At 37.7% G+C, this 17,468-nt stretch overlaps 1 protein-coding gene across 1 annotated transcript in view; it reads right to left on the bottom strand.

The window, feature by feature from the left end:
- DOCK10 (dedicator of cytokinesis 10) overlaps positions 1-17,468 on the bottom strand; it is a 231,599-nt gene that overhangs the window by 72,905 nt on the left and 141,226 nt on the right. The window contains 6 exon segments of the mRNA XM_033111994.1: positions 1,068-1,190; positions 1,399-1,620; positions 6,576-6,731; positions 6,851-6,934; positions 7,199-7,284; positions 8,553-8,736. Coding sequence (XP_032967885.1) covers positions 1,068-1,190; positions 1,399-1,620; positions 6,576-6,731; positions 6,851-6,934; positions 7,199-7,284; positions 8,553-8,736 — 855 coding nt within the window.

Below are 17,468 nucleotides of genomic sequence, written 5' to 3'. Positions count from 1 at the left end.
GAATTCTGCCTTCCTGGCCCACAGATTCACCTGTGTTCAAACTACTGCAGAACATTTTGCTTTCTTTTTAGTTTGGAAATTTTATATGCAGAAAATACCTTTGTTTTGGAATACTAACTTTTTTCCCTTTATTTCTGGCTTCAAAGACCTTAAAATAGCGAATGGAAAATGTTATCAAATTTACATTCATAGTCTGTCCTACATTTCTTTTTACTCATTATGGCAGAGGTCAGCAAAACTGTTCTGTAAAGGGTCACACAGTAAATATACTGGGCTTTGTGGGCAATGTGCTCTCTGTCACAACTTCTTAAGTCTGCTGCTATAGCAAGAAAGCAGCCATAGACAATCCATAAATGAATGAGTATGACTGTGTTTCAATAAAACTTTATTTACAAAAACAGGCAGCAGGCTGGATTTGACCCATGCATTGTAGTTTGCCAGACCTTGACTCTGATAACTTTGTGAAACACTACCCCAAACTGTCACACATACTCAAATTCAATTGTTAGACAATATTTTCCGAATATATTTCCTTTGTGTAGAAAATATATTTTTCTATTAAATAGTAACATTTGATTGTTACATAAAATAAATAATAAAAAAAGAAAAATTTTCAGATAGTTCCACCATTCAAAGAACTTTAGGTATTTCCTTTAATCTTTCTTTCTTCACTTAGGTGTTATTACAATTTGATATTCAATTATCTATCTTACTTTTTCATTTAGTTCACCATCAACATGACTTATGTCTTAATAAACTGTATTCACTTGTTTTTAGTCAAATTAATCCTAACTTTTTATTATTATTAACACTTTGATCCTTGGGGTTAAAACTTTATCCACATTTAAATTTCTTTCTACTAACAGAGGATCAAAAGTCAGAAATTGCTGGGTCAAATAAACACAAACTTAGAATATATACTTTAAAATTTTCCTGATGGATATTCATTTCACTAATAAGTGAATATTTTGAGACCTATATTTTTCAAACTTGATAATTCAGCAAGGCAATGTGATTTTATTTCCTGAAAGCTACTGAAATTATGCAGGAAAAAGCTTATGTATTACCTTGTTGGAGTCTGGATTCTTAATATAAGGTTCAGCACCACTTGAGATGTTTCCCATCAGTACTTTTTCGATTTTGGCCACCAAAACAATTTCAGAATGTGGGTTGCTTACAGAAAATATAGCCTATGTACAAAGGAGAAAGGTAGGATTACAAAGCTGATAAACATCGAGGAAACCACACTGAAGACATTTACAGAATTCCTTTTTTTTTTTTTTTAAAGAACAGCTTTAAGGAAATTTTTATGTGGGAAATTGCTCGTCTTATGTCGTGTATTGGTAAGAACAATAAAACAGCATTTTCTGTCGCATCATGAGTAAACAAAAGTGCAACCTGCTTTGGAAATTTCAGCCATTCCTCCGGAAATCCCTTAATGTGAGGTTCTTCTGATTGTCGTGGCGTGACCGTGTCGCTGTTTCCATTTTCCAAAGCCACGGAAGACCCTGAGAGCATTTGCCGGACAGCAGTGTGGTTTAGATCCACGTGAAAGTCGGCAGAAATCTTCCTGCTGTCTCTGAGGTCATAAAGTGCCACACTCACAAAAAAAGGCTCAATCTGCAAGAAAAAGGAAGAACTGATGGTTTTGACAGAAACCAACTATATATATATATATATATATATATATATAAAACCCAAACCCAAACTGCTAAAAATGTTTAAGTGTTGCCAGAGTATCACTAGAACTGATGAAAAAAGATTCAAGAAAGAAGAGCTTTTCAACTAGAAAAACATCAAGTACAATAGAGATTAAATTAAAGGACTAAAATAAATATATTACATAGATAGTAAACATATGTACATGTACATGTATATGAATAATTATATATATGCATGTATATGTATTTACATATGTATGTAATTAACTACAGGCTTCTAAGGATGGAGTACGCCTACAATAAAACTATACTTTAACTTTTATATAAAGTACTTAATTTTAAATTGATGCCTATCCCTGGCCAGTATTCTGTGGACAAGCAGATTATATACAAAAATCAAATTGTGACCCAGTTCATCATTGTACAGACTCACTCATATTGTGGCTTTTGTGTAATGCATAACAGGTACCTTGTGTTCCTTGAAATGTTGTAATATGGCTAGCTTATAACAAGAATTTTAGTTTAATTTCTCAATATTAGCAATAGTTACCAGCTCCTTTAATGTTAGAAATAGAACTACACATATAAAATGAAAGTCAATAAAATATTTGTTTTTAAGTGAGAAAATTAAAATGTAAGAGTTTTATACTTTGCTAATTGAATTTAGTTTAGAAAAACTCTTGGTTTGTGGTAGTGGTAGTCTGTCAAGAGTTAAAAAATGCAAAAACTACATGAAAATAAATCAGGCAGGAACTCAAAACCATTGAAGAAACCTCAAAGGAAAAAATCCTTATTATTTTTCCTGATTGTTGCATTTTGATTTTCATTTCTGCTTAGTGAATGGAAATAAATTACCTACTCTGATAATCCATCAGAAATTAAAGCTCATATGGTGATTCATTTATTTCTTCCAATCCATCTTTTCAACTTAAATGTCAAATCTTACTTTTTGAATCACTAGCTTTTCAATAAGGATTTGTTTAATAAAGCACCTTCAAAGCCGACCAAATGAAATCACAGGTTTCTTATGTTTAGAATTCTGTACCTCTTTATAAAAAAAAATTGAGGAACATGAAATTTTAAATGTCGGTCTGCTGTGAAGCAGCTTTAAAGTTCAGATTTTTTTTCAAAGAAATATTTTATACTATAAAACCATCAACCTGAATTTGGTTTCCAGTGACTGACTGAAAAATTACATGCTGTCAAATATTGTTTCCTCATCATGAAAACGTTCTTTCAGGGTGTTTTTTCAGAACCTCATTCATTAAATGCAGTAGTTAGCTCTTTAGCAACTTGAAGAAATATTTAAATTAATTTAAACACATGTTCATTGACTTAAAAGAATAAGTTTAAAAAACTTACATTAATAAAAGAGTGTCATTGAATAAATATGTAAGGATTTAAAAAAAACAATGCCATTACCTAAACAGTTGTTGAGTTAAGGAAAGGCTGTTTTATTAGGTTTTTTTAATCATTGCTTGTAAGCACAATGAAATTGTATTTTAGAAAGCAATTTCTTTGCTTTGTAAATATTTATATCAACTGTAAAATAAACTAAGAACAATACAGACACACAAAGCACTCCAAACCAATTTCTCCCTCTAGCCCAACAGATATGTAAGGGACATGGAAGCCTCTCTCTGAACTTATGCCTGTTCCCTTTCTTGGGAGATTGGCCCAAATTCAAACATTTAGTTTCTGAATATGGGTTTTAGCACAAAGAAAGGAATCCACACAGAAGTCACATGACCCTGGCACTGGGAAAGAAAAAACCCATTAACTTTGAGTTTCAGTTTCTAAATTGGATTTTTAAAATACACGTAAGGATGTGCCTGGTCAAACAAAGCATTTATTTTTATTTAATAAGATGATTAAGTGACGTGATTTGGGTTTAAGTTTTCCTGATATTTCCAAATTGTTTCAAGAACAGAGTTTTCAGTTTTTAGTTTTTTTCCTTTTTAAATCCTGAGTAGAAGTGTGTCCTGATCCCTCCTCCTAACACTGACTCCATGTAGATTTCTCTTTCTATTGTCACCGACTTTTCTCCATGTTGCCACATCTACTGGGCTCCTCTCCAGCTTCATGTTACTCGGCTTCTCACCATCGTTCCACACAGCTGAGCCTTTCTCTTTTGACATCACGACCCACTCTTTCTTGGCTTATCTTAGCCTCAATGGCCATTCCTTCTTAGTCTTCTTTAGTCATTTCTCTCTTCATCTTTTAAGTATTTGGCTCCTGGTCCCTTCCCTGTGTTCATAGAAATTCCTAGATGATTCTCTCCAGGTCACTACCTGGACCAGAATTCCAAGTTGATATCTCTATTCCTGGACAGTCCCTTGCATTCCAAACTTGCACTTGAATCTGCTCAATGGATATCTCTATTTGGATATCTAGTAGGTCTATCAGGCTTAATGTGTCCAGAAAGGAATTTTTTTGACCTATGTCCCCCAAATCTGCTCTCCCGGAAGTCTTGTCCTGGTAGTAAATGGCACAATCATGCGTAGAGGTGTTCAAAAAAAAAAAAACAGGGGCTGGTCCTTGAGATTTTCCTTCTCCTCATCCTATATACCCAATGTATCAGAAAAACCAGTCAACTCAATTTACAAAACTTCAGTCAAATTCACCATTTCTTTCCTTCCTGCTAGCCTTAGTCCAAACCTGTTAATGGACTATGGTAGTAGCCTCCTAACTGCTCTCCCTGGTCAACTCTTGTTTCCTCCAATCCATTCTTCTGATGAATGTTTTAAAAACACAAATCAGATCACACCATTTTTAAAGTGCTCTAAACCCTTGACTAGCCTCCACTCACACTTAGAATAAATCCAAACTCTTCACTACAGCAGATGAAGACGCTACCTAATCTTACCTCGTACTGTTTCTACCACCTTATTCTGGTCTTCCCTTCCCCTCGCTGTCTCCTTCCAGTTCCTAGAACTTGCCAAGACTTACCTGTCTCAGGCCTTTCACGCTTGCCTTTTCTTCTGCCCAGAATGATGTCCCCTGACCTGACTTTTCATCCTTCTCAACCTTTAGGTCTCTGTTCAAATGTCACCTCCTTTGAAAAGCCTCCCATGATCACCTCATCTCCCAGTTTCCCTTTATCACATTTCTCTCTACTGATTTGTTTTAAAGAACTTTGCACAATGTGCAATTACATTGTTAATTTATTTATTTGAATTTACTCTGTTTTTTTCCCTCCAAAAAAAATCTTACCTTCAAGAGGCCAGGGAGCTTGCTTATCTTGTTCCCTGCTATTCCCCGGTACCTAGAACAAGCCTGGGCCCCGGCAGCACACTGCATAAGTGTTTGCTGGAGGATAAGTAACTTGACTTCAACTACTGTCACTGTTACTCAGGTATCCAGTATACAATTACAGTTATAAAATACAAGGGAGCTTCATTTGGGGGAAGATTCTTACTGGTGACACATTTTAATTTTAGCATCCTGTCAACAACAATCTCATATGTAACAATGACAATATCAAGAACTTCACGCATGGTGTTTACAAATTTCAAACCAATTTTCCACATATTAGAATAATAGTTAATATTTAATGAATGCTTAGTATGCACCAAACACAATCTAAATACCTTGCATACGTTACGTCTAATTTTCACAACATCTATTTGAAGTAGTTACTGTCCTTATCTCCATTTACAGAAAAGGAGACTGAGGGTACACCACTTGCCCAGGCTGACAGAACTCGCAAGGAGAAAGTCAGGCATTGTGATCCAGGAGAGATACATGTCGCTTGATTCTCATTAAATCTGAGGTCCATAGCATGTACCGTTTTCCTGCTACTATACCAGGGAGAAGGAGGTTCAGAGAACTGGTGAGGTACCCAAAGAACCAAGGACAGGAGGGATTCAAGTCTTCTGCAAGAACTCTCATCCTTTCTGCTAGCCACTCACCGACACAACTAACAGGCTCGTCTTACTCCATCATCAACAGGCACATGCATAGGATGGTGTCTATAGTTGGTAGAGAAAATGTAAGCTGTTTCTGCCTTCTAAAAGCAAATGCGGCTTGTATCATGGATCTGGATGTAAGATTTTTTCTTTGAGGTTAAAGACGACAATTGAGGGATGATTTATTAAGAATTAGAACAGAATGCATTAAAAAATAATGACAGGGCGCATGCCAATACAGTAACAGTGATTTTTTTTTAATTGATGGTAGGATTATGAGTCATTTGTTATTTTCTTCTTTATAGAAACATTTAATAGAGTTTATGCTTAAAAAATTACCCTTCCTACACGTACATTTACAATTAACACAGAATTGTCCCTAAGAATACTGAGAGAACTCTCAAGAGGGCCCACTTAGAAGGAAAATGAATCTTGTATTGATTTAACGAGTACTGTGATGTTTTCCAAATATTAGTGATGCACCTTTTTTCTACTATTTACATGCACCATCTGTACTATGACTTATTTAATATTCATCTAATATTATTTTACTTGATTCATTATTTAGCCTTGTGTTAAACAGTAATGCCTGTGAAATTGCAGGGTTGATTTGTTTGTTTTAATTATTCTCTAATATACATTAAAATAAATATATAAATATTAAAAAAATATATCAATTTAAAAGCCATCTCAAGTACCACGAAGAAGATCAAACAATTATCTTAGGGAACTCTGAACCACTATGCTGATTGAATGGAAAGACTCCTAAAACATATTCCTTTGACGTTTCATCTTTAAGTTAATAGCAAATATTTCTGGCAGTATATATATTGACAATTCCATTTCAAGACTTGTATGCTTTTGTAATTTGCAAAAAGGCTGTAAATTACATTCCTGGTACACTAGATGGTGTGAACTCAGTACCTGGAATTACTACGAGGAATAGAAAAGATTTTGACTAGGGTGGTATGCTGTTGGCAGAGAAAGTAACAGAAGAGAAACTTACATTCGTTATAGGATCATTTTCATTCTCCGTAACACATCCCTGAAGATTAAAGTTGAGAGCTTTACAAATGATCATGATTCTCTTGGCAGCTTTTTCTTCAAATGGTTTGATCACCGACTCGGGTTCCAACGGATCCTTTTTCTGAAATTTGAAGGTCTAAAAAATTTTTTGACAGTTTTACTCAACAAACACCCAACACAAGAAAGAAACTCTAAATTATACACTGCAATTGTATGGATCAAGTTCATGTCTGCTTACAAAGAATTCTGACTTACATCTATATCTGGATCCATTGAGAACAGATTTAGCCTCTCCATGTTTCGAGTTGATTTGACAGTCTCTTCAGTTTCTGTGAGGTACTGTAGAGAAAACTGTGTTAGCTCTAAATATCCGGGTGCTTACAGCACAGTCCCACCCACATGGCCAACAAGTAGCCTCTTCGTATTAACATGGTTTTAATATCATCCATTAGCACTCGGCAAATCTTATAGAAACATGCTTTTATAGATTTTTGAGAGTTGTTTTTCTTAGTCTAAATCTTAACAGAAAGCACCTTATCCATGAAAGTGATAACTAATAAATACTATAAATTTATTTGCAAAGTAAAATGTCAGCTTTATTACTTTTGCGAAGTCTGGATGTAGGCTGTTCTCTGAAGAATCTGTTTCCTCTGGTGTGCACTCACATGTGATAGAATTATCCAGTGAATCTTGAAAAGATACACCAAGACAGGTTATTAAATGATACTCATGAATCACACAATTCTCTAGCCTGTGGCATATCAAAACTGGGTTAGACTCGAGAGAGATGAGGGATAGATGTTGGTGAGCAGATGCCTTCATCGTGTTCTCACGCTCCATTGCTAGAAGATCTGGGTCTGGTGATCAGACCTCCTGGTGATCATTTTGGGATTCTTTCCCTGGTACCATCCTGTGCCCAAAAGAACTCTGGACCCTTACAACACTTACGTTTATACTTGGGGCTGTCTTGACTTACTTCATGAATGCATTCTAAAGTTTTCTTATATATGTATTTTTTATAATTCTGACTCTCAGGCCATCCATTTAGCATCCACATCCTACCTTCAGTTACTTAAATTCTCTAAGGCTGTGAACATGAATATCCTAGTTGAACATCACTAACTTAATCATTAATGTAAAGGACCTATATGTATATAGTAGTTGTGTTAAAATCAACAAGTTTTCTACCCCATTATGCCATGACTCTCACTTTATAGCATATGACACTTAGATTACTAGAACTTAAAGACTCTTTGGTTTCTAAGGTCCCATGGTGCTCTGCAAAATGTCTTAAAATAGTTTTCCTTTGGGTGAAGCTACTGACTCTGAAGGTAAACTTGTCTTCCACTTAGTTACTGACCTGTTTTTCTACCTTCTTTTCACCCTTTCTTTTCTCTCTCTTGCTCCCTTCTTTTTGCCTAGGGTGAATTAGAATATTTCGAGGGAATTAGGATGGGCAGAAATTTTTTTTATCCTGTTGAAATCTCGAATGCTATGTGAAATTTATGAAACTTTCATATATATAAGCTGATCTCAGCATAGCCAAAAATCATACATGAAGAATGCTTTTCAACAAAAAAGAAGTAATGACTAACTGCCTTTGCAGAATATAATTCTCGTTCATTCAATTTAGTGAAAGGCTATGAAACTACAAAATAGTCCCTTTCAGGTAACATCCCATCAGACGTGGGTACATTTTTGATGCTGCTGACAAATGATTCCCAACATTTGCTGGGTGTCAACCTCAATTCATTGGCAGTCAACTTAAAATCATACCTACGTGTCGTGTCCTTCACTGTTCTGTAAAAGTAAAGGTTTAGGGGTGATTTCCTGAAGCAAACAGCTCAGGGATGGAGGAGCCAGACCTGACAGCTACCGCAGGAAGTAGCAGCTTAAATGAATCAACGCACAGGTCACACACTTGGCAAAGGCAGGGAGGTGGCGCGCATGCTCTCACCCAGCCCCAGATCGGTGAGCTCGGCGCTCCTCCGCCCCTGCAGGGGCCCCTCGGGGCTGATTTGCAGGATGCGGTTCAGGGTATGGATCCATTCCTCCATATCAGACTCTGTTTCAGCCGCCAGCACAAAATAGGTCAGGTCATTCATTTTCAATTCAAAGGCATGTTTTCTTAGCCTGTTATTCTGTGGTACAAAAGGAAAAAGAAAACAAAAACAAAAAAAAAAACACCAGATAATAAGCCTTAGAGAGTAAGTCATTTTTCATGCGGTCACAGTTCCAAAGTCTTTCCTTACAGGTAGATAACATAGAGGAGATCTTCCAAAACAGGACAAATATTTAGATGGGTATGAATCATTTGGTTTGGTTTCTTTCAAGGCTTTTTGTACGAAAAGATATTTTATTTAGGTTTTTGTTAATTGGATGAGCACATTGGCTTAAAAATTTCGTCTTCAGGCACGTGCGAGTATATTCTAAGTGTTGTCAAATAGTTGGTTTGAGTTACTACCTTCACTTTCTCATCTTTGTTCTGTCCACCACTCACTCCAGTTGGGTTTTTGACCCCATCACACCCCAGAGACAGCACTTGCTAAGGTCATTAACACTCTGTATGGTGCTGTACTAATCTATCCAAGAAACAGTTTGTATCTCCCTTGAAATTTCAGGAGAATTAACACGATGGCCACCTCCTCCCTCTTGAAAACCATCTCTCTCTGATTTCCATGACCACACTCTATGCTGATTTTCTTTCCTCCTTGTTGGCCATCACTTTTCAATCACCTCGACTGGCTCTTCCTTTTCTTGGTGATTTCTAAGGCTAACCTTGGCTTTGCCTTCAACTCCTTTTTCTCTTGTGTGGTCCAATAGCTTTAAATGACATCCATATGTCAAGGTACCCTAATTCTTTTCTCTGCTTCTGACTTCTCTGTCAACCTCCAGACTTTTCTCTAAATTGACATCTTTCCTTTACATTTTGACAACCTACTAGGCCTTGTTTAGTTCCCTGAATGTGCTCGCATCATATGCTTTGTCAGTGCCACAAGACCTGAAACATGCCCTCTGCCCCTACATGTGTGCTTGCACACAGTCAGCACCATGTTCACCCCTCATGTACTTAGGTGCCTCATATCCACTTGTCACATCTCAACTGAACTTATACTTGCTCAGGCAAGGCTTCCTCAATTACCCAGTTAGGACAAGGTTCTGGCCCTCCAGAGCACTTAGCAACAATTAGGAATTATACGCTTATTCATTTTCATTTGTTTGTATTAATGAACATATGTCTCCATCAAGATGCCTCCAGGAGGGCCAGGTCAGTTTCACTCACCACTATATCCTTGGCTGTCACATAGAAGCGTTCAATATCAGTGGATTCAAAACAGTCATATTTTACAACTGGAATAGAACAGGTTCCTATTCTTGGAAAACTGGCATTCATAGGGAAGAGGTGAGTGAATGAATGATTAAAGGAATGAACAAACTAGGGAAAAACTAAGATGGGCTGATGCTATGAATAGCTACTTTAGATTGGCCTTTCACAGAAGGAACATCTAAGCTGAAATCTGTAAAAAGGAGTAGGCTGTTTAAAGATGGGAGAAACACATTTAAAGTAGAGGGAACCAAGAGCAAATTATTATGGCAGTTTTATATATTCCTTCCATGAGATTAGAAACATAAATTCAAACTGGAAACTTTCCCCCAGTGGTACAAGCTAGTGTGTTAGATAATCTGGGGTGGTTGTAAGAATCACTGAATATATTACATGTTTAATTTACTCCCAGGTAATTCTAATGTAGGTATTCAACTCTTTCCCACATTGTTCTATAGCCTTTGGAGCCCCCACACTGTAATAAAGCAAAGCCTATACACTTAAGATAACTCAACTTTGCATAAGTAAAATACAAACAGAAGAACCAGAAGATGAGAGTGTTACTATCATGTGAGATTGTGGCTAAATATCAAAGTATAAAATTCTTTTTGAGACTAGGGTTGCTATTCTTGGTGGCAAGAAAAAGTAATTTTTACTATTCTTTTGGCAACGTCTTCTTTCTTTGGGATGCCTTCAGAGACTGTCCCAAAATAACTCGTTCCTTTCAGCTTCCACAATTACTACTACAAACATGACACTTACCAAACACTTGCCATCTGTATACCAGGCATCGTGCTGAGCTTTTTATAGTCATTGTTTTAGTTAAGTCTCATAACAACCCTATGAAACACATGGCATCATTCCATTTAATATACGATGACTTTGAGGCTTGGGAAGATATGAGGTGTGATAAAAAAATATGGTAAATATTTAAATTAAAAAAAATGATTACAGTAAAAGACACATTGTCATTCATCACCCTCAAAATACTCCCGCTTGCTTCAAACACACTTATCCCTTCATTCTTGCCACTTTCTGAAGCAGTTCTGGAAGTCCTCTTTTATGAGTGTCTTTAGTTGTGCTGTCATGGTTTTCTTGACATCCTGATTCGATTCAAAATGTTTACCTTTCATGGTCATTTTGACTTTGGGGAAGAGCCACAGGTCGCATAGTGCCAGATCCAGTGAATAAGGTAGATGAGGACACACCATAATGTTTTTATTTGACAGAAATTGCCATACCAGAAGTGATGTGTGACACAGAGCGTTGTCATGATGGAGGATGAAGTAAAGACACTCATGAAAGAGGACTTCCAGAAGTGCTTCAGGAAGTGGCAAGAACGATGGAATAAGTGTGCTTGAAGTGAGGGGGAATATTTTGAGGGGGATTAATGTCAATGTGTCTTTTTTTTTTTTTTTTAAAGATTTTTATTGGGGAAGGGGAACAGGACTTTATTGGGGAACAGTGTGTACTTCCAGGACTTTTTTCCAAGTCAAGTTGTTGTCCTTTCAATCTTAGTTGTGGAAGGTGCCATTCAGCTTCATGTTGTTGTCCTTTCAGTCTTAGTTGTGGAGGGCGCAGCTCAGCTCCAGGTCCAGTTGCCGTTGCTAGTTGCAGGGGGCGCTGCCCACCATCCCTTGTGGGAGTCGAGGAATCGAACTGGCAACCTTGTGGTTGAGAGCCCACACTCCAACCAGCTGAGCCATCTGGGAGGCAGCTCAGCTCAAGGTGCTGTGTTCAATCTTAGTTGCAGGGGGCGGAGCCCACCATCCCTTGCGGGACTCCAGGAGTTGAACTGGCAACCTTGTGGTTGAGAGCCCAATGGCCCATGTGGGAATCAAACCGGCAGCCTTCGGAGTTAGAAGCAAGGAGCTCCAACCGCCTGAGCCACCAGGCCTGCCCCCAATGTGTCTTTTACTGTAATTTTTTTTTATTTAAACATTCACTGTATTTTTTGATCACACCTTGTAAATTAAAACATGCTTGGGATTACATGGATAGCAAGTGGCAGAGAAGGGAAATAACCTCTTTATACTTTAACACCCACTGAAATGGCCCCAGCACAGAGGCTGCTCAGTGAATGCCCTTCTCCTCCCTTGCCACCTTCCTGGCGCCATCATGCACCAAAGGGGTAGCCATGGCTTGGGCGGTCGTGAATTCTCTAAGTACTGAGAGTAGATAGTGGGGCAATTTATACTTGTAAGCTTCGAGAAACAGTAAAATTTGGAAATTGAAGGAGAAAGAAGAATTAGCAAAAAAGCTAATGATTCTCATTGTGAAACTTCATAGCTCATAGGGCACTTTCTAGACTTTTCCATGGATAAACTCTTTGCTCTTGTCCATACTCTTATATTATTGCCAAGTATTATTATTTCCTTCCCTTGTAATCACTCACTTGCAGCTAACTCTTTTATTAGCCTGTGAGCCTGATAAGGGCAGAAGCTGCCTAGGTATCCTCAGTGCTCAGTGCAGTGATAACATTCATTCAAAGAGAGGTGTCTATTGTGTTTGCATTTTGTGCATGGCAAAAGCAGACACAGTCTCTGCCCTGGCAGAACAGAGCACACAGGCGTTAACATGTTAACGACACAAACATGAAAGTGGAAGATATAAGTACTTAAATTTTGCATGAGTGTATTGAAGAAGAGGTATAAAAATTCTTTTGAGAACAAAATTGTTATTGCAGTGTGAAAGAAAATACAGCTGTTCTCACAGAACCCTCTGTGTTCTATGAGAACACAGAACAGAATGGCTTGGGCTAGTAAAAGGCCAGGGATGCATTTTGAGATCATTTTTGGCTGCTGTGCAAACAGAGTGGAGAGTCTCCAGAAAGGCAGTGGCCCCAATCATTAGCGTTTGAAGCAAACATCTAGGCAGTTTCCTTAAGAAGACAGGTTCGTAGAAGCCACACTGTCCCCAGGAGGGGTGGGCAGACTCCCTCCATACACCCTCACACTTACTTCCTGGGGGTTCTGACAAAGGAGGCCCATAAAGCCGCCTGTGACCTCACTGACACAGAATGTGTAAGGGAAAAGACAAGTTGGCTGGTAGCAAGTATAAAAGAAGAAAGACAGGTTTCCTTCAAAAACACCGTAGGAATTGAAATAGACCGGAAAGAAAGAACTAGAAATGCCCAGAGTTCAGGGCTTACCTTTAGCTAGGATATTAAGTATCTAAGTATAGCAAATGCAAGCAAATCTCAGTGTGGTCTTGAAAACAAACAAATTAAAGAATCTGCTTGACTGTTTTCATGTTGTAAATAACGTGGACTGGGAGATATAAAATGCTTATATCAGGTCCAAGTTAAAAGTGGATTGAGCGGCAACCTGCTATAAAACTTGATTTTCTAAATTGCATTCTGTCCTTCAAATGAATTGAATATTGTTGCCAACTTCAGTAATATTATTAAAATATATTTTAAAAATTTGAGTGAAGTATAAGAAGCCGTTGTTTCTCACAAAGGGGTATTTATAAATGAAATAAATATTCTATTGACAACTTCTCAAAAACCAAATTATCTTTTTCTATTTGGAGAGAAAAAGAACTACTTGCAACGTAGAGAAACTCACATTGGGGAAGATTAAGACACCTAAGTGGTTTTTCTATCTCACTGTAATCTCCGAGATTACATATCATTTGGCACAAAAACTAGAACGAGGAAAGGACAGAAATAGAAAAATCAATGGGACATTTTAATAATCCTGAAATGCGATTAAGTCATTAAAATGGTAATAAGGAAGTAATCGCATTCTTTTTTTCACTTCTCCAATTTTCCCCTATTTCCCTGAACTCAGTGCCCTCTTGGCCACTGCAACTATTTCGTTCATTCAAGCTCACCACAGTCCAGCCACATGGCTTCGTAAATAATAGGAAACTGTGACAATGTCCTAATGCCATCTGATGTGTTTAATGAGTTGTAGCAAACTAATCTGTTTCCACAATATTCATCTGGAAAAGTTTCAAAATGGATATTCCAACGAAGCCACTAAAACCAATGGAGGATTGAATGTCAAAGGAAGTTACCCAAACAAAATATTCCATCATATTCATTATGGTGCTAGCATCTTTTACAGAGTTTTGCAGAAACAAAAGAAGAGTTTTAAAAGGAACCACACAGCATCAAATCCAGGTTACTGGGACTGGAGGCTACTATCCATGCAATCCTTTCCATTCTCTGTATGTTTATTTGTTCATTGATTCAACAAAAATTTATTGGGCACCTTCTATGCGCCAGGTACACATGCTTTTTATTTAAAAAAAATCAAAGTAAGTGTTTGCCCTCATTGAACTTTCATTCTTGTATGATGGAGTGTCAGTAAACAAGTAGAAATGTAACATACCGTTTTACAATATGTATAACACACCATCATGCAGTGATAAATATAACTTCATTCTTACATTATCAGAACCGATTGTTTGAGATGTGCCACTCATGTTTTATTTGCATGTCTCTATTTGCTCTGTTTTTTTTCCTGGGCATCCTCGCACAGGCTGGAAGCTCTTTGAAGACAGGAGCCACATCTAATTGATATTTGGTTTTCCCACAATGCTTTGCATATAGAAAAAAATTTCAATACACCGCATATTAGCTGAAATAAATCCTGCATCTAAAACTCACTGCTTAACACTACACATGAGCACATCTTTGTGGTGTTTCCTCTGCCCATGTGGCTTATATAGGATAAATGTATGTGTGCATATAGGTATGATGTATAATACCAGGGAATCTCCTTGGACATCTTTCTGTAATTTTGGATATTCTTCTACCTCAAACCTAATGTCCTTCATTAGCTCTGGGACTTGGGAAAGCTACTCTCTCTCTCTGTTATTTGAATAAATTGGGACAATAATAATGCTTGTTCCATATCGACTGCTGTCAAATAATCTATTAGATGAAGAAAATTACAGGTGTCATTTTGGGTTTTATTGTTATGGGAAGTGAGATCTTTAGAGCCAGAGTTTGCTAATGGGAGGTTTATAGATCATATTTGGCTTTTGGTTTCTTTTCCTTGGCAGGTACACTTTTTCCTTTCTCTCAATTTCACTGCCTTTGTGTGGGCATGTGCACCCCAATTCAACACAGTCCAGGCTGCGCCCTGTTGTCACATACCTGGCTCTACTTCCCTCTGGTAGTGGGCTGCCTAGGATGTAGAAGCTAGAAGAGTTTCTCGCTTTTGGTTAAGCACCTGAGGCCACTGATTTGGAACCCATATCCACAAGGGGGCAAATCCAACACCTAGGAGAAAATGAGCGGAGTTCGGTACCCCACCCATCTATGTAAGCCTTCATAAAGTGACATCAGGCATTATCACTGTTGATGTTGGCACTCTAAGTGGGTGGGCTACCTGGGCTGTTCATTCTCTTCATAGTGGTAGGACCTGGAGTGGATGGATGGATGGAAGGAGCAATGAGTAAATGAATAAATGAGAAGACTCGGATGGAACTAGATAGGATAACACAGGCCTTAGTTCTAGATCAAAACTATAACAGCAAAAACCTGGAAGTTCTCCAGGTTAGGAATGCAGGGGTATGAGACAGATTTAATACTGTTTGGATGATATTACAAAAAAAGTGGAAAAGTACTGTTAGGTCTTTATTTTACCAAGATCCAGGAAATTTCCAATCATAAATGTCACCTAAAGTCTCTGAGAAATCTGGGTAGGAGTTTCTCTCTACTTGAAGTCAACCTTGAAATTATTTCTAAGAATTCCACGGGTTATTCTCAGGAAAACACAATGATATAGATTAGGTCTGAATGACTTGTTCACAAAAGAACGTTATGACCTCGAACTCTCTAAGGATGCCGGATGGTAGGTGGCACTTTCTGAGGCAAAGTCTTTGTTCCTCTCTGCTGTTTTATGCAAGATAAATTGACAATGCTTCTTGACAAAATAGGTCTGACTCATCCTATTATTCATTTGTTCTGGCTTTTGTGTGTACTGTTTCATCTTTAGGCACATTTTGTGCCTGAGGGCTTGCTATAGCAATGAGTAAACTTGCAGTATCTCATTCAGAATATTCTTTCCAGATGCAAAATTGTAGGTCAGAAATTGCTGTAAGCAAACATGGAAGAACTGGGATTCGGACACAAGGTGACATGTGGCCCAGATGTCTATCTTCCCAACGTGATCTCAAGAAGCTGGAGGTCCCTTTCTTTACAAAAGGTAATAAGTTCTTGATAAAGAGGAATATAAATGAAGGGATATAGAGCTGAACCCTTTAAAAGATTTAATACATGTTCTCAGATATTTGAATGGCTATCTATTGGGAAATAAAATAGGATTATTCAATTGTGCCTTCATGTGCAAAATGAGTTCTACCTTGGGGAGTTCGACCTACAGGCTCGTATTTTCTGTGCAGCCTCCCAGCCTAACCAGAGTTCACTGCTGTTCTGTGCTCCTTGAACATTCCATAGAGAGTGCCATTTAGACCTTCATTATAGCTCTTGCAACACTGTGTGACTGTTAGATACCAGCACATGTCCCTCTCTGGTGGTGGCTTCAGGAGGGAATTCCCAATACCTAAGCACAGTTCCTACTAAGTCCGAGGCACTGAATAAGTTTGTTAAATGAACGAATGAATGAATGAATGAATGAGTACATTTAGGTATACATTTCAGGAAGGTGAATTAAGATTTTCTAGGAAGGCTTTTCCACAATGGAATGTCCATCTTCCAAAGTTGTGCCCTTTGTAATTCATGAAAGACTAGGGGTGTATGGCTGACTACACATGCTCTCCCAGATTCTTTTCGCATGTTAGCACATTTATTCTAGTTTTATAGACGAGGAACCTGAGATTAAAGAGCATGGGTAATTTACTCAAAGCACTCAGATAGTAAATGGTGAAACTAGGATTTGAAAACTGACCAGTACCCGTAGAAGACACCCTCTTTCCAAGGCACTGCTTAGGGAGCGAATGAAACACCATGTAAGAGGTTCCTACAGTGGGTCAGAGTAGAGCACTAACGTGTGTGTAGAACAGAGTTAGTTACATACTATTCGGAAGAAGTTGAATATTAATCTGTATCTCTGCAAACTTAATATGTAACAAGGGCTACAATGATACTTCCTAAAAGATGTTGACTCATTTGCTAGAGCAAGCTTGGAAATCCAAATGGAAAATAAAATACTTAAGTTTTTCAGTTCAATGTCCATAAAACATGGTTACTAACCTATAAATGTAATCTTTAACCTATTGCTAAAGAAATACTTTATATTTCTAAAGCCAAACTGCTCCTTTTAACCAACAATAGAAAACTATCTCCACCTTCTGTTAAGATCCTTATTCCCCTTTCCATATAGAAAATTGGCATCTGCGTGAACATGTAGTTATCTTTCACTTCTAGTGGAGTCCTCAGCAACAAATAATTCTTTCCTTTTGAAGTTCAGCATTACTACTTCCTGCAGGAATTCCAGATTTTAACAGATGAACCGTCCAGAAATAGGCTCGACTGAAGTGACTGGCGAGAACTCTATTTTGCATCCGTATATCCAGATGCCCTTGGTATTAATCCAACATGTAATCTCAGCTACACAGCAAGCTATTTGA

The sequence above is a fragment of the Rhinolophus ferrumequinum genome, chromosome 8, assembly GCF_004115265.2.
Source record: "Rhinolophus ferrumequinum isolate MPI-CBG mRhiFer1 chromosome 8, mRhiFer1_v1.p, whole genome shotgun sequence".
Classification (NCBI taxonomy): Eukaryota; Metazoa; Chordata; class Mammalia; order Chiroptera; family Rhinolophidae; genus Rhinolophus; species Rhinolophus ferrumequinum.
This window is presented reverse-complemented; position numbering and strand designations above follow the sequence as displayed.